Source organism: Eleginops maclovinus, chromosome 4, assembly GCF_036324505.1.
Source record: "Eleginops maclovinus isolate JMC-PN-2008 ecotype Puerto Natales chromosome 4, JC_Emac_rtc_rv5, whole genome shotgun sequence".
Lineage (NCBI taxonomy): Eukaryota > Metazoa > Chordata > Actinopteri > Perciformes > Eleginopidae > Eleginops > Eleginops maclovinus.
This window is the reverse complement of record NC_086352.1, coordinates 2,718,981-2,745,789: the sequence shown is the minus strand read 5'-3', so window position 1 is coordinate 2,745,789 and position 26,809 is coordinate 2,718,981. Positions and strand designations below refer to the sequence as shown.

General features: G+C 43.0%; 3 protein-coding genes across 3 annotated transcripts; 1 reads left to right on the top strand and 2 right to left on the bottom strand.

Moving 5' to 3' along the window:
• Positions 1–1,385: 1,385 nt before the first annotated feature.
• LOC134862731 (GTP-binding protein 1-like) lies at positions 1,386–17,119 on the bottom strand. The gene is made up of 14 exons (XM_063880778.1): positions 17,045–17,119; positions 16,457–16,659; positions 15,955–16,066; positions 14,175–14,355; positions 13,909–14,092; positions 13,072–13,236; positions 12,824–12,947; positions 11,871–11,985; positions 10,798–10,942; positions 9,268–9,450; positions 9,049–9,184; positions 8,421–8,599; positions 8,178–8,318; positions 1,386–3,453 (listed from the first exon to the last, which is right to left on the bottom strand). The coding sequence occupies exons 2-14, from the start codon at positions 16,652–16,654 to the stop codon at positions 3,340–3,342; spliced, it is 1,977 nt and encodes a 658-aa protein (XP_063736848.1). The 5' UTR covers positions 16,655–16,659; positions 17,045–17,119; the 3' UTR covers positions 1,386–3,339.
• A 1,935-nt stretch (positions 17,120–19,054) lies between these two features.
• On the top strand, positions 19,055–23,076 carry lgals2b (lectin, galactoside-binding, soluble, 2b). The gene is made up of 4 exons (XM_063880890.1): positions 19,055–19,104; positions 21,240–21,313; positions 21,458–21,629; positions 22,712–23,076. The coding sequence occupies exons 1-4, from the start codon at positions 19,102–19,104 to the stop codon at positions 22,856–22,858; spliced, it is 396 nt and encodes a 131-aa protein (XP_063736960.1). The 5' UTR covers positions 19,055–19,101; the 3' UTR covers positions 22,859–23,076.
• A 1,495-nt stretch (positions 23,077–24,571) lies between these two features.
• Positions 24,572–26,515, bottom strand: uts2r4 (urotensin-2 receptor 4). Its single transcript, XM_063880839.1, has one exon. It carries the CDS (start codon positions 26,513–26,515, stop codon positions 25,439–25,441), a length of 1,077 nt encoding a protein of 358 aa, XP_063736909.1. The 3' UTR covers positions 24,572–25,438.
• Positions 26,516–26,809: the final 294 nt, after the last annotated feature.

Sequence of the window (26,809 nt, the reverse complement as noted above, 5' to 3'; positions counted from 1 at the left end):
GAAGTACTCAGGTCTTGTACTTGAGTAAAGTAGAAGTACTCAGATCTTGTACTTGAGTAAAGTAGAAGTACTCAGGTCTTGTACTTGAGTAAAAGTAGAAGTACTCAGGTCTTGTACTTGAGTAAAGTAGAAGTACTCAGGTCTTGTACTTGAGTAAAAGTAGAAGTACTCAGGTCTTGTACTTGAGTAAAGTAGAAGTACTCAGGTCTTGTACTTGAGTAAAGTAGAAGTACTCAGATCTTGTACTTGAGTAAAGTAGAAGTACTCAGGTCTTGTACTTGAGTAAAGTAGAAGTACTCAGATCTTGTACTTGAGTAAAGTAGAAGTACTCAGATCTTGTACTTGAGTAAAGTAGAAGTACTCAGGTCTTGTACTTGAATAAAGTAGAAGTACTCAGGTCTTGTACTTGAGTAAAAGTAGAAGTACTCAGGTCTTGTACTTGAGTAAAGTAGAAGTACTCATGTCTTGTACTTGAGTAAAGTAGAAGTACTCAGATCTTGTACTTGAGTAAAGTAGAAGTACTCAGATCTTGTACTTGAGTAAAGTAGAAGTACACAGGTCTTGTACTTGAGTATAAGTATAAGTACTCAGGTATTGTACTTGAGTAAAGTAGAAGTACTCAGATCTTGTACTTGAGTAAAGTAGAAGTACTCAGATCTTGTACTTGAGTAAAGTAGAAGTACTCAGGTCTTGTACTTGAGTAAAGTAGAAGTACTCAGATCTTGTACTTGAGTAAAGTAGAAGTACTCAGATCTTGTAGTTGAGTAAAGTAGAAGTACACAGGTCTTGTACTTGAGTATAAGTAGAAGTACTCAGATCTTGTACTTGAGTAAAGTAGAAGTACTCAGGTCTTGTACTTGAGTAAAGTAGAAGTACTCAGGTCTTGTACTTGAGTAAAAGTAGAAGTACTCAGATCTTGTACTTGAGTAAAGTAGAAGTACTCAGGTCTTGTACTTGAGTAAAGTAGAAGTACCAGAGTGTAGGAATACTCTGTCACAGTAAAAGTATTCTAAATGTTCCTCCAGTGAAAGTAGAAAGTACTCTCCTCTAAATGTACTTAAAGTAGCGACAGTAAAAGTAGTCATTGTCTGATTGGTCCATTTCAGAATAATATCTCTGATATGTTTTATAATGATTGATCATTAAAGTGTTCTCAGAGCTGGTAAAGGTGCAGCTAGTTTGAATGCTTTGTATACTGCAGGGTAGCTGCTGGATTTACTGCAGGTGAACTACAGTCTGATTTAAGGGAGATTATATTTACCATCAGTAATCCTAATCTGCCTAGCAACTGAAGGTGATAAATACATGTAGTGGAGTAAAAGTACAGAGGAGCATAAAACAATACTCATAAATACTCCAGTAAAGTAAGAAGCACTTTCCACATGTCAGTTTTCTATAACATCTTTATTTAAAAGGATTTACAACACAAACTGGCACCACTTAATTTAAATGGAGTCTTTTTTTCATCCTTGCACAACAACGGACAAACACACACAAAGTGTCCCTTCAGAAACAAAGAATAGTTCAACTGTAATATTCTGGCAGTTTGTTTGTGATCTTTGATCAAATGTTTCATTCAGTGGCTTTACAGACGCTCGGAGAAGACTGACCATCATCATACCAACATGGGAAGGGGACATTGGGGCGGTTGAAGAAGCCCCACACACACTTATGTAGTTTCTCTTCAATATCAACTGGGAACTATGGAACCACTGGATAAAATCAGTGGAACATGCAAACAAAATGTGGCAACTGGGTGACATTTGAGTCTAGATTGATGGATTATTGGAGCTTTTTTCAGAGACCATCAGACGATGTAATTAGACCCTTAACAAAAGCAGCTTCTGTTCATCTTCATCTGGCTCATTAACTTCTGCAAACCCAACACTGAGTCCTGTAAAATATCTGCTCATCATTGATTAAATAGAACCACAAAGACTGTCATCTCGGAGTTCCTGTGTCTGACACACGTCTGGGTTTGACCCTCGAAGCTTTGAGAGATGGTGGGCACATCCTAGAGACCTTTACGTCCCAGTAAAATCTGCTCTCAGCGACTCAAAGACGTTCTTCCTGGGCTTCTTTTGTTTACATTTTAAGTGTGGAACACCACGGCCAGATGAATAATCTGATTGTGTATTTCTGAGAGTGGAAATGGAAGGAAGTTGTGCTTGTGTTCAGATATCTCCAAGCAAACCAAGAAGTCTGCACACGTTAACTTTGACACTACTTCGGGGGAAAACGAGGGCATGTCGGGCTTCTCTCTGATCTGCAACATCAGCTCCAGAAAGGAAGGTCTGACTGACAACATGACTTTTCTATGGCAGGATTAATCACAGAGCATGTGAGGGGGAAATGGACGAGAGACGGTTTTGCTCTTTATCTACGATGTGTCTCATGAGAGACCCCCTGTGGACAGTAGAGCGGTGCAGGGATGAGTCCTAAAACCTGGAAATACATCTGCATTTTAGCACTTCCTGTTCCCTCGTACGAAAGGCTATGGTTTTCAGAATGTTTTCTGGGTTGCATCAAATACCTCATATTAAAAATGGTGGTTGCACAGAAGTGATCAGTAGTTCCTTCACAGCCCAAAACCACATGGAGAAATCTCATTGACTATTCGTGGAGGGAGCCCTTGCAGATCTAACTTCCGGGTTGGCGTACAAATCCACGTCGTCCCTGCACTGCTCTTTATATGCGGGTTCAGGATAGGACAATAACTTTTCTGCTGCCTGTAAACAAACCTCACTGAACCCCTGTGACACCAGGAAGGCAAGTTTTCATATCTACAATATTTAGAGATCACCTAGCTGTTGGGTCTATTCTAAGGTTGGCATTAATTCCCTTTTCGTTTTAACCAATCGCCTCTGTGAACTGCTCGTCTCATGGAGCTACTTCCTCTTCCTGTCACTGACATGGAAGCCCGAGAAAACGGTTAATGAACGTCATGTGGAGACGATGAACAGCACATGAGCAACACAGGAACAAACATATATGATTGTGAAGGATAGAGTACGTTGGGGGGGGGGGGGGAGTGACTGCTCTGCCTCTGCTGGTCTCAGATAATGCTAATGAAAGAACTACAAACACCCCCCAAACGTCTGTATGCAAATAGAAAAAGGTTATATAATGCATTTCAAATCGCAAGGAACTGCAATCAAACTAGATAAAAATCCTCCTCAGCAGCCCACGGGTTACACAAATACAGCTTTACATCGTCTCAATGTGGAAGAAGTTGTCTCTCTCTCGATGAGTTATTATATTAAGGACACGTTTCCATCCAGAGGCCGTGCAGTCGCAGTCGCAGTCGCAGCCACCGCCCTGCAGATTAAGAGATGCTGATCAGGCGGTTCCTGCCGCTCCTGCAGGCACCGCTGTGGAGATTGTTGCAGCGTTTATTCCTTTCCCTCGATGTCTCTGACCTCCTCTCCGGCGGCCCCCACCTCCAGACTTCATCTGCAGACACACAGGAGACCCCAGTGAGACACATGGTGCAGAGACAAACTGAAGACAGCAGGAAACGGGAAGTTGTGCTTTGGGATTGAACGGACAAGAGGGTAAACATTTGGTTACAGAGAAGAACAGTCACAATGCTTCAGGACATTTTAGTGGAGGTGGTGAGCCCCCACAATGTCCTCACTTCATACATATACATGTTTCGTATAATGTAGGATGCTAACAGAGTGGTGCAGCATTTAATCTAACTGATTTCTCTACCGGTTTCCTCATCTCCGGGTTATTGCTCCAGTGTTTTAGCCCGAAATCAGGTCTGTGGTTTTTCTGCAATCCCATTGGATGTTTGTGGTGGAGGAGTGGTCTTAGATCTCTTCATAGGGAAAACATTTCTGAAATTGTTATTGCAGCTTATTGCAGGTTCTTGTGATAAGAGGAGGAACACATGCTGACCTTTGACACATTATGACCAGGGACGACACTTCATTAAGTACAAGGGAAAAAAACAAGGGGAAATAAAGGGTACATTATCTGTTAAACCAAAAATCCCATTGGGATCCAGTTCAGTAACTGGTTCAGGGTTCCCGCCAAAAAGCTGCTGGCCTGGAAGCACGTCGATGTTAACGAGAATGAAGAGATATGCATTTATCCCGGGGCAAACTGGATTGGTGAGTTACTCAATTTTAGAAGATGAAATATAAATACAGACTCTAAAACATCATCATAATAATGATATTTATATTCACATAAAAATGAGAAGTTAAAGAATGTGCAATAAAAACACAATATATGAATTTACATAGAAATAAAATCATTTCTAATAAAGAGTATTTTAAATAGAATGACAATTATTATATCAACAGAAGTGAATAATAGAAGATTAAATACATGTTTTAATTCATGAACAAAAGTTAAAGTAAAAATGTTGAATAAAAATATGAAATACAAAAAATAGGAAGCTTATCGCAGGTTCTTGTGATAAGAGGAGGAACACATGCTGACCTTTGACATCATGAACGAGGACAACACTTCATTAAGTACAGGGAAATAAAGGGTGAAACACATTGGGATCCAGTTCAGTAACTGGTTCAGGGTTTCCTCCAAGAAGCTGCTGGCCTGGAAGCAGGTCGATGTTAACGACAAGGAAGAGATACGTATTTATCCCGGGGGAAACTGGATTTGGCGAGTTACTCCATTGTATAAAAGGAAATGTAAATAAAAATAAAAAAACATCATAATAATAAAATGTATATGAACATAAGAAGTTACAGTAATAAAAGGCAGAGTAAAATATATGAATTGATATTCAAATAAAACAATTTCCAATACAATATTATTTTGAATAGAATAACAATTATTACATAAAGAGAAGAAGTGAATAATCAAATATTAAATACATAAACAAAAGTTAAAGTAAGAATGTCCAACAAAAGAGGAAATACTTCAAAATACCATATAAAATACAAATGTGCAGAAAAAAACGTCAAATAAATCAAACTAAATAAAGAAGTAAGTGTTCACATGTGGACATGGTACTTCAATACATAAAGCATGTATTGCAATATAAGCAGAGGTGTGTTAGCATTAATGCAGTATTAAAAAAGAAGGTCCTGTAGTTTCTGTGAAAACTGTGTGTGTCAGGTTTCAGACTGAATGGAGTTTGCATGCTCAGAAAACACTGGTTTGAAAGGAGTAAAGAAACCAACAACATCCAGGCTTCAGCAGACGGCGCCTCGTCGTGACTCGGCAGAAACGTCTTTACCTTGTTCTCTTTGTTCCCGTCTTTACAAAGGGCCTCCTCCTCTGTCTGACGCAGCGTGACAGGGAGGCAGAGCGAGAGAGAGAGTGTTAAAGGGGAGGGAGATTCAGGAAGGGGAGAAGAGACAGAGAGGAGGAGGCGAGGAGACAGAGAGGAGGAGGCAAGGAGACAGAGAGGAGGAGGCGAGGAGAGGAAGAATGAGGGTACGAGGAGATGAAGAGTGAGGGTGCGAGGAGATGAAGAGTGAGGGTACGAGGAGATGAAGAGTGAGGGTACGAGGAGATGAAAAGTAAGGGTACGAGGAGATGAAGAGTGAGGGTACGAGGAGATGAAAAGTGAGGGTACGAGAAGATGAAGAGTGAGGGTACGAGGAGATGAAGAGTGAGGGTACGAGGAGATGAAGAGTGAGGGTACGAGGAGATGAAGAGTGAGGGTAGGAGATGAAGAGTGAGGGTAGGAGGAGATGAAGAGTGAGGGTACGAGGAGATGAAGAGTGAGGGTACGAGGAGATGAAGAGTGAGGGTACGAGGAGATGAAGAGTGAGGGTACGAGGAGATGAAGAGTGAGGGTACGAGAAGATGAAGAGTGAGGGTACGAGGAGATGAAGAGTGAGGGTACGAGGAGATGAAGAGTGAGGGTACGAGGAGATGAAGAGTGAGGGTACGGGTACGAGGAGATGAAGAGTGAGGGTACGAGGAGATGAAGAGTGAGGGTACGAGGAGATGAAAAGTGAGGGTACGAGGAGATGAAGAGTGAGGGTAGGAGATGAAGAGTGAGGGTACGAGAAGATGAAGAGTGAGGGTACGAGGAGATGAAGAGTGAGGGTACGAGGAGATGAAGAGTGAGGGTACGAGGAGATGAAGAGTGAGGGTACGAGGAGATGAAGAGTGAGGGTACGAGGAGATGAAAAGTAAGGGTACGAGGAGATGAAGAGTGAGGGTACGAGGAGATGAAAAGTGAGGGTACGAGGAGATGAAGAGTGAGGGTACGAGAAGATGAAGAGTGAGGGTACGAGGAGATGAAGAGTGAGGTACGAGGAGATGAAGAGTGAGGGTACGAGGAGATGAAGAGTGAGGGTAGGAGATGAAGAGTGAGGGTAGGAGGAGATGAAGAGTGAGGGTACGAGGAGATGAAGAGTGAGGGTACGAGAAGATGAAGAATGAGGGTACGAGAAGATGAAGAGTGAGGGTACGAGGAGATGAAGAGTGAGGGTACGGGTACGAGGAGATGAAGAGTGAGGGTACGAGGAGATGAAGAGTGAGGGTAGGAGATGAAGAGTGAGGGTACGAGGAGATGAAGAGTGAGGGTACGAGGAGATGAAGAGTGAGGGTACGGGTACGAGGAGATGAAGAGTGAGGGTACGAGGAGATGAAGAGTGAGGGTACGAGGAGATGAAGACTGAGGGTAGGAGGAGATGAAGAGTGAGGGTACGAGGAGATGAAGAGTGAGGGTACGGGTACGAGGAGATGAAGAGTGAGGGTACGAGGAGATGAAGAGTGAGAGTACGAGGAGATGAAGAGTGAGAGTACGAGGAGATGAAGAGTGAGGGTACGAGGAGATGAAGAGTGAGGGTACGAGGAGATGAAGAGTGAGAGTACGAGGAGATGAAGAGTGAGAGTACGAGGAGATGAAGAGTGAGGGTACGAGGAGATGAAGAGTGAGGGTACGAGGAGATGAAGAGTGAGAGTACGAGGAGATGAAGAGTGAGGGTACGAGGAGATGAAGAGTGAGGGTACGAGGAGATGAAGAGTGAGACGGGTACGAGGAGATGAAGAGTGAGGGTACGAGGAGATGAAGAGTGAGGGTACGAGGAGATGAAGAGTGAGGGTACGAGGAGATGAAGAGTGAGGGTACGAGGAGATGAAGAGTGAGGGTACGAGAAGATGAAGACTGAGGGTACGAGGAGATGAAGAGTGAGGGTACGAGGAGATGAAGAGTGAGGTACGAGGAGATGAAGAGTGAGGGTACGAGGAGATGAAGAGTGGGGGGACGGCGCTGAGAGTGAGGGTACGAGGAGATGAAGAGTGAGGGTACGAGGAGATGAAGAGTGGAGGGTACGAGGAGATGAAGAGTGAGGGTACGAGGAAGATGAAGAGTGAGGGTACGAGAAGATGAAGAGTGAGGGTACGAGGAGATGAAGAGTGAGGGTACGAGGAGATGAAGGAAGTGAGGGTACGAGGAGATGAAGAGTGAGGGTACGAGGAGATGAAGAGTGAGGGTACGAGGAGATGAAGAGTGAGGGTACGAGGAGATGAAGAGTGAGGGTACGAGGAGATGAAGAGTGAGGGTACGAGGAGATGAAGAGTGAGGGTACGGGTACGAGGAGATGAAGAGTGAGGGTACGAGGAGATGAAGAGTGAGGGTACGAGGAGATGAAGAGTGAGGGTACGAGGAGATGAAGAGTGAGGGTACGAGGAGATGAAGAGTGAGGGTACGAGGAGATGAAGAGTGAGGGTTGTGGCAGATAGAAACAGAAACCGGTAGAAATGAAAAAGCAGCTTTCAACATGAACAGTTCAGCGTGAATACTTTGAATCTATCTTGAAATCTATTTGAATTCTTAATCTATCTGAAATCACTTCTTCACCATTTTATTTTATTTATCTTTAATTCCATTTTTATAATTTTATAATAATGTATTTATTTTTCCCTTTTTTATTTATCTTTTATTTAATTTCATTCTAAAACAGAAACCATATTTCAGTGTGTGCATTATATTTCAATACATTTTTCCTACAGTTATATATTTTACATTCATATTTGTTTCTTTTATTTTATTTAGATAAGAAAAGGAACCTCTTTTACAAAACCAAAATGACCCGTAGCATAACAAAAGGTAATCCAAACTGAGTTGTTAAAAAATGTAACGGGATTGGCAAGAACATGTGTAGTAGATGGATCAGTTTTGGTGCAATGACCTTTAAAAACAGAGTGTTTACTGGATACACGTCAGAGGTTGGTCTACTCACTGGTAGCTGTGCTGAGTTCGGACTGGGCGGTCGTTCTGAGGATCCAGCCTCCTCATTGGCTCCTGTGCCAAACATCTTCTTATTGGACAGCATCTTGGCCTGCTGGGCTTTCGCTGCCTGCGTGTTCACAGCCTGGAGGAGCTGAAGACACACACACACACACACACACACACACACAGAGAGTCGGTTTACCAGTGTCACACACAGGGCCATCAGGGGTGTCCCTAGCTGCAGCTCCAGTACCTTGGTGATGGTGCCCACAGCTTTGGTGCGTCCCTCCCTGAACACCAGCTTGTGGTCACAGTGCAGGTACTCGGGGGTCTTGATGAAGCGGAAGTGGACCGTGGCCTTGTCCCCCGTCCGCAGACAGTCTCTGTTCATGGTGAGGATGGTGGCCGTCTGCCTGATGCTGCCGCAGTGCACTGATGGGATCAAGAGAGGAGTGTGTCAGGCATTAAGCAGGAACTCATAAAATCATGTGTGAATGCACCCAAAACGGGAGCTAAGAGTGAGAGCTGTGGCAGGTCACAAGTCAGCTGCACTTATCTCGTTTACCACAGTGGTTAAGACTCATTTTGCTGTGATTTAATTGGAATAAAGGCATCAAAATGCTGCTGAAATAACTACCAGCTGATACCTGTTAGTGGGACCATTAACTAATGATCTGGCTAGGCTAAGCTAACGATGTAGCTGCTCCGTCCACCTTCAAAATAAGAGCATTTGACATGAATAAAGCGGCGACTTTATCTGTCATGCCATGGACACACATTTGTTAGAACCATCTCTCTCTGGAGTGTCTGCAGTGCGTCTGTGTGTTTTTACAGTGTTATATTCTAATGCTCTGAGGTAAGGGATCTGTGTGGACACTGACCCATGGCCTGGTATCTGGGTGATATCGTGGTGGGGTGATGGAGCACCAAGATCTCAGCCTCAAACTCCCAGGTGGCCTGAGGCATCAGCTTTGGGGAAACCATCACCATGCCTTTCCGTATCGACGAGCGCTTGATCTGAGGAGACACAAAAAAAGACACATGAAGCCAAACCGGAGTTAAAGCCATAGTGACTCCGACTCTTCGTTTCTCCCACAAACCTTTTTGAGGGCGAAGGACGCCGTCTGTCCCCCCCGCACCTCTTTGACGGGCATCCTCTTGCGGTGGATGGACTTCACGGCGATGGGGATGAAGGTTCCCAGCGGGTCGGGGCCTAACAGCAGCGTGTCGTTGAGCCGTATCATTCCACGTAACGTAGTCCCCGACACCACTGTGCCCACGCCCTGCAGAGAGAACAGACACAGTGTTCATCGGGCTGCTTCAGTGGGAAGACTGGAGCATATCGTACTCTACAAAGTATGTCTGAATGCTGAAGCTTCTCCACATGGAAGTGGAAATCGTGTTAAGTGTTTGAAATGTAAAGAGCTGTAAGCTCTGGGGAGGAGAAACAAACCGACTTCCTTCCTCGTCCAGCAGTAGCTCAGTCAGTAGGGGCTTGGACTGGGAATCGTAGGGTCGCCGGTTCAAGTCCCTCGACTTGAAATATGGAAAGTGGACTGCTACTTGGAGAGGTCCCAGTTCACCTCCTAGGCCCTGCTGTGGTGCCCTTGAGCAAGGCACCGGACACCTCCAATCCCCCCTCCCCATTGCCTGCTGTGTGCATGTATGTGACCAATAAAGAGGGTCTCATCCTCCGATTCTACTGCTCTACTTGTGACTGTCTTGTGTTTGAGAGGAGAGGTCGCTTTTTGTAATTCTCCTAGAGGCCTTACTAGTTGTGCTCACACTAGGAGGACGTCATGTGTGCAAACATTAAAATACCGTACGAGGGTGACAGCAGGAATACAGTGTTTTGTCCCGCTATTGTCTCATTATTCTAGGTCCTTCTTCACGTGGCCCTAATCCTCTTCTTTTTAAAATTCACACTTTTTCTTTCCTTTCTATTTTCTAGTTCAGATTTTTTTTACAAATGTCCACTTTTAAGAGTTTCTGACTATTTCTCCAAAAGTATCACTTTTTTAAAAGATCACATTTTTTCAGATTTCTTTCTAAATTTCAACTTTTACATTTCAGATTGTTTTTCAACATTATCACTTTTTCCTAAAAAAATCTGCCTTTTTTTCTTCAAATTTCTGATTTGTGTTCAAAATGTCGACTTTTAAAAGTGTCCCACTATGTTCTCCTTGTTGCAACTCTTCTTCACGTGGCCCTAAACATCTTCTTGACAAAATTCACACTTTTTGTTTCCTTTCCATTTTCTCTTCAAATTTCCACTTTTCATAAATTATACTTATTCCTAAAAATTCTGCATTTCATCATGCATCATCTTTAAAAAATCACACTTTTTGAAAAAGGTGAGTAAATTCTAGAAGTTCAGAAACTTTACAGCATATCATCCTTTTCTCAAAGTCTGACATGCTTTGGTTTTTATTTGATCTCATATGTAAGGCAGTGACCGCTTCACAGTGAAAATCCCTTACTGCTGTTCAGTGATCCATTCAGAGCTCTCAAACCTTCACTGCTCAAGGTGTCGTTTTCCCTGTCACCTCTTTCAGGAGCCACAACAGAACGGAGGGACTCAGCTGAGGGAAAGAAACAAACATCGGGGAGTTGGAAGAGTTATTCCGTACCGGTACAGAGTAAGTGTCGTCTATCTGGAACTCGGCGGGCTCGTCGTTGTTGAAGTTGGTCCTGGAGGAGAGCAGGTTGAGGAACATCTTCAGCAGGTCCATGTTCTCCCCCGTCACATTGGAGATCTGGAAGATGGGACACATCCTGCAGAGAGAGAGGCGGAGGAGGAAAGTATAACTGTTAATAAAGACCCTCCAGCACCGTCATTACAAGACGAATGCACAGAACCAATGTAGGAAATTCAATATGAGCCCAAGATTCATTTAGGGATTAATAAACAATCACATAAATATGAATACACATACATACAATACACAATAAGCATTGACTAGCCTAAATACAAACTGAAGCTGAAGTATTAAGTACCCTTTTACAGTGCTATAACAGAGATGCCTGGCCATTGTTCACTGTGTGGAACGGAGCCGGAAGTTAAACAATCAACGACTTTCACGATAGACGTCGTGAGATTAGGTCATCTTGCGTAGCGACACCTACTGATCGGGCGGTTAATTGCATTGCGTATCCGACATCCCCACGGAGAACTTCGAAAGGTTCATGAGCCTCTGCGTGACCAGGGGGGCGGATTGACGGATAGCTACGGAGTAGTGTAATGAGCCCTTAAGGCTTCAACAGTTAGTATACCTGCTCTGAAATCATTTCAGTACATTGCTTAGGGCTATTATACATTTTGTATGGTAAAAACATACAATATATACATAATATACAGGAGTCACAATTGGCTAAAGTTAATATATATTATACTATCACACACACACACTTGTTTTAGTACTTCGTTGCATGCTGTTTTAAAGATAAACATGAAGAGTTGCAGACAGTAAAAGTGCATTTTAATGAAAACAATTGTGGATAGTGTGTTAAAATCTCTCTTTTCACTATGATTTTAAAGACTTTACTCCCAGTACTACTTGCATCCACTTCCTTTAATGTGAAACTAACGTGTGTGTCTCTTTAATCTTGTAGATCAAGATCTTAAAGACACTTCCTCTTCTCCCTTTCCCTTTCTTTGGAAGATATATATGTGAGTCTTCCCGTCCCTCCGCTGTCCTCTCACCTCTCGGAGCTGAAGTTGGACGCTGTCACGATGACATCGTCCTTGTTCTGGACCAGCACGGGGATCTTTCTGCAGCCGGGGGACTTTAGTAGCCTCTGCAACAGCTTCAGCGTCTCTGCAGAAACATAGAAAATGCATCAAGTTATTTAGGACCCAAAAGCAATGGCCGTCACTCTTCTACAGTAAAATCCTTCAGACGGAGTAAAGTACCATCTCTATAATAAGAGAGAGGGGTTTAATATAAATGGTGCTTTATATCTAACGTCCCTCCTTTAAAGCATATTTAATCATAGTTCATTATGAAGACTGCCTGCGTTTCTGGCCTGCTCACATTTGCTTGTTGATTTGCTCTTGCAGGGATTTGTGTTTTAAGCAAACAGAACTCTGGAGAGGCTCTTATTGAGAGGGAGTGTGGGGTTTCACACCAACTGCATTAACATCATTAAAGCAGTGGGAGTTATTGTGTTTTTAACAACAGAACGTCTTGCTGAGGGAGGGTTAATAAAGCTGGAATCACATAACATTACTGTCTCTAATAACTGACTTCATAGAGAGGAGTCTGAACACATGTTGCAGATTCTCCCCCTAAAATGTTAAAGTGCTGCCAGGAAACAACTTCTCTGTTGGTCAGAAAGGGTTTACTGAGTCCAGAGATATGGAGCTGGGGTCAGATGTCTGGTCAGACGGCAGAGACAGCTTACGGAGAGTAAATAGGGGATGGGTGTCCTGCCGGGGGACGAGTGGCAGGCAGCAGGCTGACACTGAGACTGAGATTTCTGACCCTTTCTTTTACTCTCCTTTTTTCTGGAGACGAAGTAAAGAAACCGGAGCTCTGGATCTATTTGTTGTCGGAGGTGCAATATATGACTCAGCAGCTTCAAGGCGTGAAGACACTATTATTTTTCCACCGGAAACTGGGCAGGGCTTAACAATACAGTGCTGGGTGTGCTCACCTTGCAGGATGTTGGCCGGACACATGTCTATCTTAGTCACCACGACAAACACCGGCACATTGAGGGCCAGAGCCAGACCAAGGTGCTCTTTGGTCATCCCCACGATGCCGGCGTTACTGCCAACCTGAGAGGAGAAGAAGGGGGGGAAACAGAGGGTCAAAAAACAAACCAAAACAATAGGAAGTCCCAAGAAAGTGTGCCTGACCCCCCCCCCCCCCCTCATCCCCCCCCTCCTCCTCCTCTCTCACCATCAGCATGCAGAAGTCGGGCAGGTGTCCCGTCATGCCGAACACCGTGGTCTTCAGGTACTTCTCGTGGCCCGCCAGGTCGATGAAGGTGATGACCTTGGAGGATTTCTCACAGATCTTCGTCCAGTCCAGGCCGCCGCCGTGGCTGTCGGGCTTATTCACCACCTGCAGGAGCAGAAGCACGGACAGCGGTTACAGATCGCTCAATAATAATCAGCTTTTATCCGTGCTTTTACTCTGTGTTTGTGCATTTTATTGAGCCGACGTGCTTTCATTCATGCTGTAATTGTGCATCCATTTGTTTTAATTGTGCTATTGTTTGTTTTCTTTAAATGACATCGACCTGCCAGGCGCTGCAGATGAAAATCAGACGGTAAATCTGGCACAATTATACAGCACATGATGGACTAAAAGGTGCTCAAGTTAATTAATGTGCATCATCCCGTCTGAAATACATAAATAAAAAAACTAATACTGGTTTCTTATCTTAATGGAAAATGCTTTTGAACCTTTGCTGCTTTTAGGTTTAGGAGTTATACTGACTTTAAATCACTCTAAAAGGAGTAAAGCTTGAATATTGAGTAGTTATACAATCAATTATGATTTTAAAGTCTCTCTTCAAACCCTGGTTTGGATATCCGGTAATGAGTCAAACGTCTGTTAAAATTAAAGTGGCAGAGAACTGAAGAAATTAACTAACAAATTTGAACAGTACACTGTACTAGGATCTAATCTGATTGGCACATGAGTGTAAACATATTTAGCAGAAACACTAACGCTCTCCATTTCACCGTCCCAGACTCCTACAGTAAGTCCCGGGCGCTGGCAGAAGCTCACCTCTCCCTCCTGGTCAAACCCCAGGATATCATTGCCCACACTGCTGGTCCTGCCACTCTCCATTTCATGTTTGTGCCTAAAGAGCTTCTGGCGAGCAAAGCCTCTGCCATTGTCCAGCTCACCGTGGGTCAGAACCCCCAGCAGAGTGCTCTTCCCCGCGTCCACATTCCCCACCACCGCCACCCTGAGGAGCAGAGGAAACAGGGTGAGTGACAGCTATCAGGAATCAGAAACGCTTTATTTAGTGTGCAGATTAAAGTCCTTACCTGACTTCCAGGAAGTCCTGCTCACCCACGCGCCTGCGGATGAGGTAGTCTCGGATCCTTCCTCCGGTGTCCGTCCGCTCTCTGAGGAAGATCAGGTCGGCCTCGATCTGTTCGCACAGCGACCGCACCGTGGCCACCGACGCCTCCATGTCCTTCTCGTCCAGGCCGTAGTCTCCCCCATCTGAACAGAGGAGAGAGAGGGAGGACCATGAAGTATGAACAGGGGCCAGGAGTGGAAAGGCAAAGAGAAACGCACACAGAGCCGTCTTTTATACGGTGCTAACTTTATGCTAGGCTTACAATTGCTACCAGTTCCTTGATGGTTAAAGTAATGAGTACGATATAATTAATAAAGAAACACGTAACAACTTATGTTTGCTACTGCTACGGAGTGGAATCATATCCAAAAGGAGTTAGTTAGTGATTAGATTTCAATCTGAAACTCTGAACATAAACCAGTCCGGACCAGGTTAGGTCTGCACCGTACGCCGTCAGGGCGTAACGTCGGGCCAGTTTAAAAGAGAGCCGCCTTTAGAACACAACCGTAGCTGCAGGCTCAACATTTCACTAATGTGGCTTCGTAGTAAAGCCGTCTAGACACAGAAACAAGGAGAACCAGGCAGGTCAGAAGGCTAACTGTGCAGACAGACAGACAGACAGACAGACAGACAGGCAGGACTGGTTGTGTAGTAGAGACACTCCCAGTGCTGACTCGGGGAAAATGACACCCTTTCACTCATGCACTTTGACCCGCCAACAGGCAGAAAATAACTGCCACAAAAGCCCTGGTGAATGTGAGGGTCTGAACAGCAAACAAATGGGGTCACCGCCACAGCTGACGGGAAGCTCCCTCTCACTGGGGAGGGGCTTTCAGAACCCTAACCCCCCCTTTCCTCACCAGGTGCTGACAGAACATGTTTTAAATTCTTGTACTAAAGTCTAGTCCTGATATGAGATGTGATTTAAAACAGATCTATCAATTTATTTGACTAAAGCTCTGGACATTAAAGTCTATAAACTACACCACTGTTCAATACATCTTTTTAATATACGAGGGGTTTTTTAAGGAACATTAAGAGATATTTCATTGAGTTTTATTGTAATTACATATAAAACACATTCATTTTTCATCCAACATAAGCTGATTTAATTTATTTTGTCATCATTTCCAGTCATTAATAAAGTCTAATGCTGACATCAGAGACTCGTGAGAGTTAACACGGATTCTTTTAGACATTTTAGTCTATAAACAATGCAATTTCCCCCAAGATTTCATAGATTTTTTATTGTATAAACATGTAAAAAGTGTCCATAAATAACCTTTAATTCTCTTCATTAAGGAAAAAGTTGTTCATAAATAAATGTTGTCACCATTTCCACTCATGAAATTAACACTGCTTCCATTTTAAGAGAAGTTTCCAGTGTAAACAGCTAATGTATATGCACATGAAAGTCTATATATATTACAGTATGAGTAAAGGTCATTAAGGTGGGACAGAGAGGAGGAAGGGGTCGCTCTAGGATAAAACACTTGACTTTATCTACTGGAAATACAAACAGAAGCTGTTATCTTTGACCTGCTCGTAACGTAAGCATTTCCCCACCATTTTACCGAATGGAGGAGCCACATCACGACATGTTGAAAAGCTCTGCATACTTTAACAAGCATGCAACATTATCTCCCCAGGTTTAAGGCTGAGGGGACATGTTATTGAATCATGTGCAGCGTGTATGATCAATGCAAGACTTTCTGGTTAAAATCTATAAAAGTTCCTCTTACCTGAGCCCATCCCAACCACGTAGATTGTCTCTCCACAGCCCTCATCAATCTGCTCCCTCAGATGCCGTAGTAATGAATCGTACTGTTGCCCTGTCGGACTCACAAGGACCAGCTGAAAAGTCAAGATATTAGGAAAGGTCAAACAAGAGTAAACAAGTATGTTGTGAGTGTCTTCAAGTCACAGCATAGCTAGCTTTTGTTTAAAGCCTCTGCAAAACACTCAATACTTAATCTTAGTATTGCATATCCAGGCTGCTCCCTATACCAATATACAAACTGCTTGCACACACAGTAAATTATACCCCATGGCTAGATAGCATGCAGTTACATACGTGTCACTTTTGGATGTTTTGCACAGTCAGCACAATGCATAATAATCTCATGCAGCTTTCATGCAATATATACATATACATATATTATGATGTGTTACTGCACAGTTCATTGAATCAAAGCAAACACCATCTTTGCTGGAACACGTTTAGAGATGTGCAGTGAGGCCCACCTTGCTGCTTAAATCCAAGTGATCCTCGGTCTCTCCGTTTGTCCCCTCGCCGTCTCCCAAGCCGTCCTCCCCGCATGGATCTTCAGCACAGTCCCGCTCCGGTGCAAACATACAAGCGGGCACTATGGACTCTGCTGGTGTTACATCCGGGCATTTCTCTGGTTCTGTGGTTGGTTCTGTCTCCTCTAGCGACGCCATTTCAACTGAGAAACAACGCAAACGCAGCAAAAATAAATAAACAAACTAGCTAGCTTAGCCGTTAGCACAGTCAGAAGTTAGATTCACTATCAGTCCAATACAGTACAAGGGGGGCTTTATTGGCATGACCACATCACAAACACAGCATTGCTGAAGTATTCTGCAAAAGGCGTTACAAACAACAAAACAACAACAAAAAAACAATCCACCTAAAAGCTAGCTAATGCTAACAAACATCGAACTTGTCGTTATAATATGTACCGTTAACGTTCCTATGTTAGGAAAATAATAGCTATAAATGATAGACCGTACATTTAGTCTAAACTGTTCAAGTTAAAGGGTTAAAGAAGCGGAGGTAGGTGATAACAGAACAAGGAAATGAAGACATACCATATGTTGCTAACTAGCTGAGGAGCTAAGTTTATTCGGGTTAGTTTAGGTGTCTGTGCGATGAATGCAGGCCCCGCCCAGTATAAAACGGAGAGAGATGATTGGCTACTGTTCTTAAAGCCACGCCCACTACGGTCAGTGCGGCTGCTACGTAAACACTGTGGCCTACTTTCAGAAACCAGCACACTCACGCACCTGTACTTTTTCTAAGTATTTAATTACGTATTTTCTTCACACAAACTGTTCTGCTGTTACATTATGTTTGATCCCAAAATAGAAATACAATTACCTTTTAGTTATTATATCACATTAAGGCAGGGGTGTCCAGACTACGGCCCGGGGGCCAAATGCGGCCCGCAGGCTATTTTAAATTGGCCCTCAGGTAAATCAAGAGGATAATGTCATATGGCCCACGAATGAAACTTGAGCTTGTGTTATATTGTACTTAAATAAGTACAAGCACAAGACGATATGTAAACATATATTAGGCCTACACTGTTTTTCACGAGTTAAAGAGCCCACTTTTCAAATAAATTCGGGCAATTAAAGTTGAAAACATTTTCTAACAAATCTAAGTTGATAAAAAAAAAAAGCCCAGTAACTGATTTAAATAACAAGCTTGAAATATGCCCTTCATTTCCCCCTTATTGTAAGCACTCTGAGCGAGCCCTACGGACAGCTGTGGTGTAGGCTGATTTTTTCCTAAAGCATGTTCAAGTATCAAGCATAACTTCCCTACATTTGATTGATTTTGCTAACTTATAACCTAACGTAAGAGGCAATATACTTCAACTCTAGTAAGGCGCCCAGACCCTCGTATATTTTTCTGAATTTGGCCCTTGGTGAAAAAAGTTTGGACACCCCTGCATTAAGGCAATCTGAATGCAAAATAATTAATAACAGCCGAACTCAAAACTCAGTATCTCATGTGTTACATACATTTTCCTCTCAGTTAAGCCTACATCAGGTGCCCAGAGATATAAAACATTTACAAACATTTCATAGTAAATAAATAAGTAGTTATTGTGTTTCATTATGAGGACAAATTGAATTTCTTTCAAGTATTTTTTCGAAGTATGACCATGGTACAGCAGTGGCTCAGTAAGTAGGGGCTTGGACTGGGAATCGTAGGGTCGCCGGTTCAAGTAAAAAAATATGGAAAGTGGACTGCTACTTGGAGAGGTCCCAGTTCGCCTCCTAGGCCCTGCTGTGGTGCCCTTGAGCAAGGCACCAAACACCTCCAATCCCCCCTCCCCATTGCTCCCCGGGCGCTGCACAATAGCTGCCCACTGCTCCTAGTACTAGGATGGGTTAAATGCAGAGGACCAATTTCACTGTGTGTGCTCTGCTGTGTGCATGTATGTGACTAATGAAGAGGGTTTCATCCTCCGACTCTATCTGGTACAATGTGGATATGTGTAGTTTCAAACATTGTGATCCATTTCATGCCGGGGAGTTTGCAGCTCAAACTGGCAAGACCCTGTGATTACATTCAGGGGCAAATATTGTCATTATGCATCATTATTTAACCATATTTAATAATCGTAATCTGAAAATAGCTATTAAATCTGCCATTTTTAAAACATCATTGCTTCTCAGTTTTTGGAAAATGAGGAAATGTGAAGGTCTGACACTAATGTTGGTGAACTTATAGTCCAAAAAAATGAAGGACAGTACCCAAATTGCGCTGTGTAAAATAAGATAAGATAACATGGACCTTTATTGACCCCCTTAGGGAAATTCAGGATCGTGTAGCAGCAATAGAATAAGACAGAAACACAGATAGTACACATGGGATAAAAAAAAGTCATACTTTGAAGTAATTATACCGTTATTTATATAGCGCATTTCAAGAGACCCAAGGCCCAAACATAATTGCCCATACTGAAATAAAGTTGGATTTGAAAGGTGAAGTCACCAGTGATTGGTCATATTTTGTTACAACTCTTCTCCCATTGGCTGCTTCCTGTCCCAGGTAAACGTCACAGGTGCTATATAAAGACTCACCTGCCGGCAGAGCTCTGTCACTGAGGGACAGCCACCTGAAGACAGCCAAGATGGTGAGCGGGGCGGAAAGCCTCATATTCCTTCATTCTACACGTAAACTGCATTTAGTATTGTGTCCTTTCATGGTGACGGTATGACACTCCATTGCTAGATTGCTTTTCCTAAATGTTCTGCAGTTTCTAAAGCCATAGTCCATCGAAAAGTTCATTGTGCCACATTTCTAAATACATAGAAGAGTACAAATTGTATGTAAGTAAGGTGGACGTTGACCATTTCACAGAGCTTTGAATGCCATTCTTTGCGGTATTAACGCAGATTTACCTACATTTGAAATGTCCTTATGGCTTGATAGGAGAGAAAAGAGAAGGTTTGGTTGCATTAGCACCTTTCTCATGTATTTAGTTTTATGGAGTAGGTTGTTAATCATTAACAGTTTATTCAAGGGACAGAAAACAAATATTCTTTAATAACTGATATACTGTGACCAAGACTTCAACTGTGAAACAAAAGCTCTGCAACTAATTTAAAATATACATGTCTGCAAAGGAAGTGCCATGCGTTTAGATTTAGTAAATCTAAAGCAGTTTAACTTACAGAAGACACTCCCGTAATATATAATATTGTAATGGCTTGGCAATACGAGACAGGTATTGTGCTGCCATATAGAGAACGTAACACTAACAACGTCCTAAAATCCTCATGGGAAATAATGGAGTACAACTGGTCTTAATTATTCTCCAACTCCAAGTCTTAGCAGTCAATGATAAACCAGCATTGATCGGAGATAAGGGGAATTGTGGGGGGGTAAAGATGGGGTATCTATAGGTGTGGTGCAGGTATATGAAGATGAAGATGAAGATTCAACTTTATTGTCATTGCACAGAGTACAAGTACTAGGACAACGAAATGCGGTCTCTGCATTTGACCCATCCTAGTGTTAGGAGCAGTGGGCTGCCATTATGCAGTGTAGGTAACCAGTGTCTTGCTCAGGGACACCACGGTGGCACTTGGTCTTTCGGGGACTTGAACTGGTGACCTTCCAGTTCCCAGGCCAAGCCCCTATGGACTTTGCCACCACCGCCGTATATGGGACAGGAAGGACAGGATGGTGAATGGGAGTTATTGATTACAGGTTCAAGGAAGACTATTCTGTCTGTGGTATCGTATAGTTTTCCTGGAAACTTCAAAATCTATCTGAGGTGTTTTATCAGGTTTGCTAGTTTTTATTTGTAAGACTTGTATTTTTTTTAAAGAGACAGTACCTGTTTAGTGTGTGCACATATAACGTGGCAGAAGGTCAGTGTGTGTGTTTATGGTTTTATTGTCTATATATGATAACCACGTGTCAAGGAACAAACACAGGGCCTTCCTGTTTCGGTACATTTACAGCCGAGGGCCATTTGTACACCCTGGTTGATCATCAACAGTCAAAACAGGAACAGCTACGATCATCCATCCTCCAGCCGTTCATGTTCATCTCTTAAAATGTGTGAATTCAATGCCAAAGGAGTATTGATACCTGAAGATTAACAGGCTTGTTTAAAAAGGAAATTTGTTCAGACTCAAATTGATGCCCTGTTTGTGGAGCCCTTTTCCAATAAACTAAAATACCATGTTTTTTACGAGGATGACCACGAAGAACAGAGCAGTCCGGGGTTCATATTCAGCCCTTCCTCTTGTAAATGATCTCCTCTATCCCCCATATTAGTGGGCTGATCCAAACAAAGCATTCTTTATACCTGAAGATTAACAGACTTGTTGTTAATTTCAATATCTTCTGATCAAAGTTGATATCCTTTTAGTTTCACTGGAAGAAAATATACAGATAGAGGAGTCAATAGTTCACAATTCATCCTGCCTCTTGTCAAATCTTTCCCCCCGTACTCTTGGTTTGGTCCAAACTCTGGCTGTACTATTATGGAAACGCAACTAGTCGTGTAACCCTAACGCTACCTTTTTTTTGTAACCCTTAAAATCCAGTCTCTGAAAAGATAGTTTTACTAGGATCCATCCGTCCAAATAAGTAAATACACCACCAGTCAATAGTCCAAATTTAGCCCGGCTTCTTATTTATTATCCCTTTCATCCCGCAAATTGGTCGTCTGATCCAAACTTAAGCTGTACTAAAATAAAAAGGAGACTAGTTGTGTAACCCCTACCATTTGTCTCTTCTTATTTCCCTCTACAGAAAGTCACCAACATGACATTCAAGGAGGGGAATGAGTTCAAGATCCGCGTCAAGCCCAACAACGACTGCAGTTCGTAAGTCTGCCTCCTCAGAGATCACAGATATAGATTCTTCTGTCACATTGAATGAGGAGGAAGTCGACGCTCTTTGAGAGAGGTTATTGTTTCATCCACTTCTTCCCCCTTTCTCATCGCCTCCCTTTTTGACCTCCCATGCAGCTTCGCCATCAACATCGGCCACGACTCTGAGAACGTTGCGATGCACTTCAACCCCCGATTCGATTACAACGGGGAAGAAAACACCATCATCTTCAACACCATGTCCGGGGGGTGCTGGGGGGACGAGATGCGAGAGGGAAACTTCCCCTTTGTGCGTGGGGAGGAATGCAAGGTGTGTTGGGAGGCAGTCAATATCTGTAATCTGTAAGAAGTCTGTTTTTTATTTATTTAAATGAAGGAAAACAAGTATTCATTTATTTTATTGCTTTTTATTTCACCTTTTTGTTTATAAGAGGAAGTACGAGTTATGTCAGGTCTCGGAAGTTACATAATCTGACCTTCTATTGGTTTCCCAATACACATCAGTAAAAGACAGTACACATCATGGTTAGTATTCTAAAAAAAGGGTGGATAACAAAGTTAATTCAAGATAGAAATGGTTCCGCTATACGTTGTAGTTTGACCTTTTATTTCTGTATTTCTTTTTTTGAATTGGTGATAAGATTTAATTGTACAGAAGAGGATTAGGGCAACATGTGGAAACAATGTGTGAGATGACCCACACTTATCTTTAGTTCTGAGCTTTAAGTCAGAATAAAAAAAAAGAACATTTCTGAATTCTGAGAATAAAGTAAAAAGTCTGAACTTTGGGAAAAAAATAATCCCAATTATTCTTAAATCTCAGAATTCTGATAATAAATTTCCAACATTTTTCTAAGAATATTGATTTTGATATTTATCTGAATAATTCGGACCATTTATTTTTAGAGAATTCTGAGTTAACATTTCTTAACAGTTTTAGATTGTTATACATTCAGCCACATGAAAAATGGCAAATAAGTCATCTCCGAGTCATCACTTCTGAAGAATTAATATCCATTCAATGTTTATACCACAAAGATTCAAAGCTGCTTTGGCTTCTGATTACAGTTCACACACACTGACCTCGGTGTATCTGATGAAATACTTTGGCAGCTCATCAGCAAAGGTCTTCTGCTGTATTTATTGCAGTCATTTGGCTGGAGTCCAAATTTCATGATGTATTTCCCCATAAGAAGTGGACTGTAAAGTTGGTAACTCAACAGACGCTGAGCTGTGCAATCATGAAGGGGTTTACAGGCTCAATAAACCCAATAGCCCCTGGAAGACAGATAGCACACTTATCTCATTCGTTTTACATACACACATGTCCTCTTAGCTTTGTTTCCTTGTATGTACTGAAAGATAAATCCTGTATTCTCTTTTTGTCCTCAGTTTCACATCAACTTCAGCATGGAGCAGTTCTACATCAAGCTTCCTGACGGCTCCATGCTGAACTTCCCCAACCGCCTGGGAGACGTAAAGTACCAACACTTCGATGTCAGCGGCGACGCCAGGATCGTCGGCATCAAGATCAAGTAGAAGTCTTGATCTGTCCACCTTTTTTGTGTGTTGCTTTTGAAGAGTTTCAAGAGTTTGAAGAGCTTCAGCTTTAACAGTCTGTTTTACACTAGATATGTGGTATGTAATAAGAGGAAATGGCCATCGGAGGGAGCCACAGCACAGCGTAGCTCAGTGTGTCTGCTCCGACATCCCATCAGTCACTGGGTTCGTTAATAAATGCTGTGGGGGAAAAAAAATGTGTCTCCATGTCTTACTCTTTGTCTGTATTTCACTTGGTTTGGATTTGGCTCGCTTCCACATACAGTCAACATTCTGATACCAGTCATCTCTTTTGACTATTTTACCTCAGCGGAGTATTAAAGAGGCCCTATTATGCCTTTTGGGGGTTTCCCTTTCCTGTTGTCATGTGTTCTATTATGAGCCGGCCAGCTATCCAATCAGAGCAGGCTGGACTCTGGTTTCAGACAGAGGGTGAAAAGAGGTGCTGCAGCACAGACAGTATGAGAAAAATAAAGAGACACTACATACTGACATACACCTGGACATCAGGAGGAGAGGACTCTTTAAAGTAGAGACGCTACATACTGATATACACCTGAACATCAGCAGGAGAGGACTCTTTAAAGTAGAGACACTACATACTGATATACACCTGAACATCAGCAGGAGAGGACTCTTTAAAGTAGAGACACTACATACTGATATACACCTGAACATCAGCAGGAGAGGACTCTTTAAAGCAGAGACACTACATACTGATATACACCTGAACATCAGCAGGAGAGGACTCTTTAAAGTAGAGACACTACATACTGATATACACCTGAACATCAGCAGGAGAGGACTCTTTAAAGTAGAGACTCTACATACTGATATACACCTGAACATCAGCAGGAGAGGACTCTTTAAAGTAGAGACGCTACATACTGATATACACCTGAACATCAGCAGGAGAGGACTCTTTAAAGTAGAGACACTACATACTGATATATACCTGAACATCAGCAGGAGAGGACTCTTTAAAGTAGAGACACTACATACTGACATACACCTGAACATCAGCAGGAGAGGACTCTTTAAAGTAGAGACACTACATACTGATATACACCTGGACATCAGGAGGAGAGGACTCTTTAAAGTAGAGACACTACATACTGATACACACCTGGACATCAGCAGGAGAGGACTCTTTAAAGTAGAGACACTACATACTGATATACACCTGAACATCAGCAGGAGAGGACTCTTTAAAGCAGAGACACTACATACTGACATACACCTGAACATCAGCAGGAGAGGACTCTTTAAAGTAGAGACGCTACATACTGATATACACCTGAACATCAGCAGGAGAGGACTCTTTAAAGTAGAGACTCTACATACTGATATACACCTGAACATCAGCAGGAGAGGACTCTTTAAAGCAGAGACACTACATACTGATATACACCTGAACATCACAACACACAGGTTTTCAGTCATAATTCACTGGCGGTGACACCTTTAATGGAGGTGTTTCGGAGATTCAGATCTCCTTATGATTTAAATCGTAAATTGTAAAATAAAGCCAGTGCATGTTTTAAAACATTTAATGGAGTGAAAACCAGATAAAAGCCATTGAAGCTGCATGATTTTTACAGGCGACGACTTTACATATCGCCTCAATCTCTATAAATCTGCTATCTAGCACTATCATTTCTAAGCACAAGTTTGTCCAAAAAGGACGTTTGTTAAAACCAGTACTAAACATTGATCACGTGAAGAATAAGGATAAAAACTAAAGGACAAATCGGATCTGAAATCATTGATCATGAATTTGGCGTTGTTGATTTAGAGTTGTTGCACTATAAGGATAGAGCAGGTGATAGAGAATCAAACAGGATAATGCAAAGAGAGGGAGTATATATATGACAGAGGTGAGATGAAGCAGCTCTTTCAGAGACAATTTGCAGGAGGACTCAAAGAAGCCGTGGCTCGAGGCTGAGGAATGTGGCACGATGCAAACACATTCCCTTGACGCAGATGAAATATCCTTTACATGTGTGTGTTTAAAGTGGTACGGCAGATAGGAGAGGGAAGGAGCAATCGAACATGCGATTTGTGTCACCAGCATTTCTTCCCTAGAGATATTCAAAAGTACTTTGCATTTAAGGTAACAACTGGCAATTGAACCCAAGTATTTGTAGACTAAAGATCACATAGAAATGTGTTTTGTAAGAGTAGAATAACAGTCATCTGTCCTGCACATGTGAGGATAAGGCTTAGGTTGTATATTACAAAACAAAAAATGAAATGCTCTCATTTGTGTCGTCTGCCTTCAAACTGACTTTTGTGTTAGCAAACATCCACCTGCTGTGTTGGATTTCTCTGAATCCTCAAAGGCTCTGGTTTAACGTCTTTAGGAAACTTAAAATGTTCTCAGAATTTACTCAGTTTGTAGATAGTGCTACGTCAGATTACAAATGTCTCACAAATATGACACTTTCCGGTTATGTACAAAGAAGCAAGAATACAGATGTCCTCTCTCTGGATGATAACCAGCAGTCAATACCAATTCCTCACTTGGGTGTCAATGCCTAGCGAGGATTTCTTCATCCACTAAAGTTCCTGCAGTGGCGTAGTCACAGCTGACCCGGCGTCAGCCCTGCTCGATCCCACAGACTGACCTTTCTGGGCCAAGTAGTCTTTATAGTTTCGGGTCAGAAGAGTGTATAGAAATGGATTGATGCAGCTGTTCCCGTACGTCAGACACGTGACGAAGAAATTCACGTAATTATGAGCCGCCGGAGACAAAGCACTGAGGGACTCCGGAGAGAAGAGTTTGGCTAGCTGCCATCCCCAGAAAGGCAGGAAGCAAGCCCAGTAGGCCACCACGATGCTAAAGATCATTGACACCACTTTCTGTTTGAGTCCTCTCCTGCGGGCAGACCGGCTGCTGCCTCCAAAGCTAGCCTGCACCGCCCAGTAGCGGCTAGCCAGCCCCACATACAGCCCGACGATTACCAATCCAGGAACTAAAACACTGGTCAGAAACAGGACGGTGATGTAAGCCTTGAAAGCATCATAGGTCCATGTAGGGAAGCAGATCCTTTTCACCGTACCCCTCGCGGTTGGTTTCCCCTCACTGAGGCGGATCATCACCATCATGGGAAGTGTTAGCACAAAGGCTAACCCCCAGATAACCCCTGCAGCTAGTCTCCGTTTACGAGTCGAGGACCTGTGCGCGCTGAAGGGCTTCGCCACGGCACGGTAGCGCTCAAGGCTCATAGCAACCAGGATGAAGACGCTGGCGTGCATGGTGAGGAGGTCGAGGCTCAGCAGGATGCGGCAGCCGGCCTCACCGAACAGCCAGTCGTGGGCGAAGTAGGTGCAGACCACGAAGGGGATGGTGGACAGGTAGAGCAGGTCCGCCAGAGCCAAGTTGACAATGTAAACGTACATGGAGCCTGTCCTACGCAAGGCGGCCGATCGTGTGATGATGAGCGTGTACGTGTTGCCCACCAAACCCATGGCGCACATGATCATCAGAGTCACACCAAGCAGAGATGTCACCCAAAGTCCACCACCACCACTACCACCACCGCCACCACCGTCCTGGGAACCTCCGTCTCCAGCCCCTGGGCTCAGGACAAGGCCCAGCTGTGGCGTGATGGTGGCATTGGGAGTGCAGTTCATGGCAGGTTCACAGATCCAAGGACATTGCATTCAATTAGGAAAGCTTTTAAAGTTTGTGCAAACATCTCATGCTGTGATGAGTAGCACAGATGGCAGCTGATAGAAAATACAGTAATTTCTTAGAAACTGTATCTCGAAAAATGCAGGTAAAACCAACTTGGGTACAAGCTGTGACATCAAGAAACAGCATTGATATTCGATAGGTGACAGAGGTTTTAATATCCAATTAGAAGACCAGGTAGACTAATGATATGGCCAGCAGCTTCAGGGAGTATGGAGCTTCCAGTGGATTGG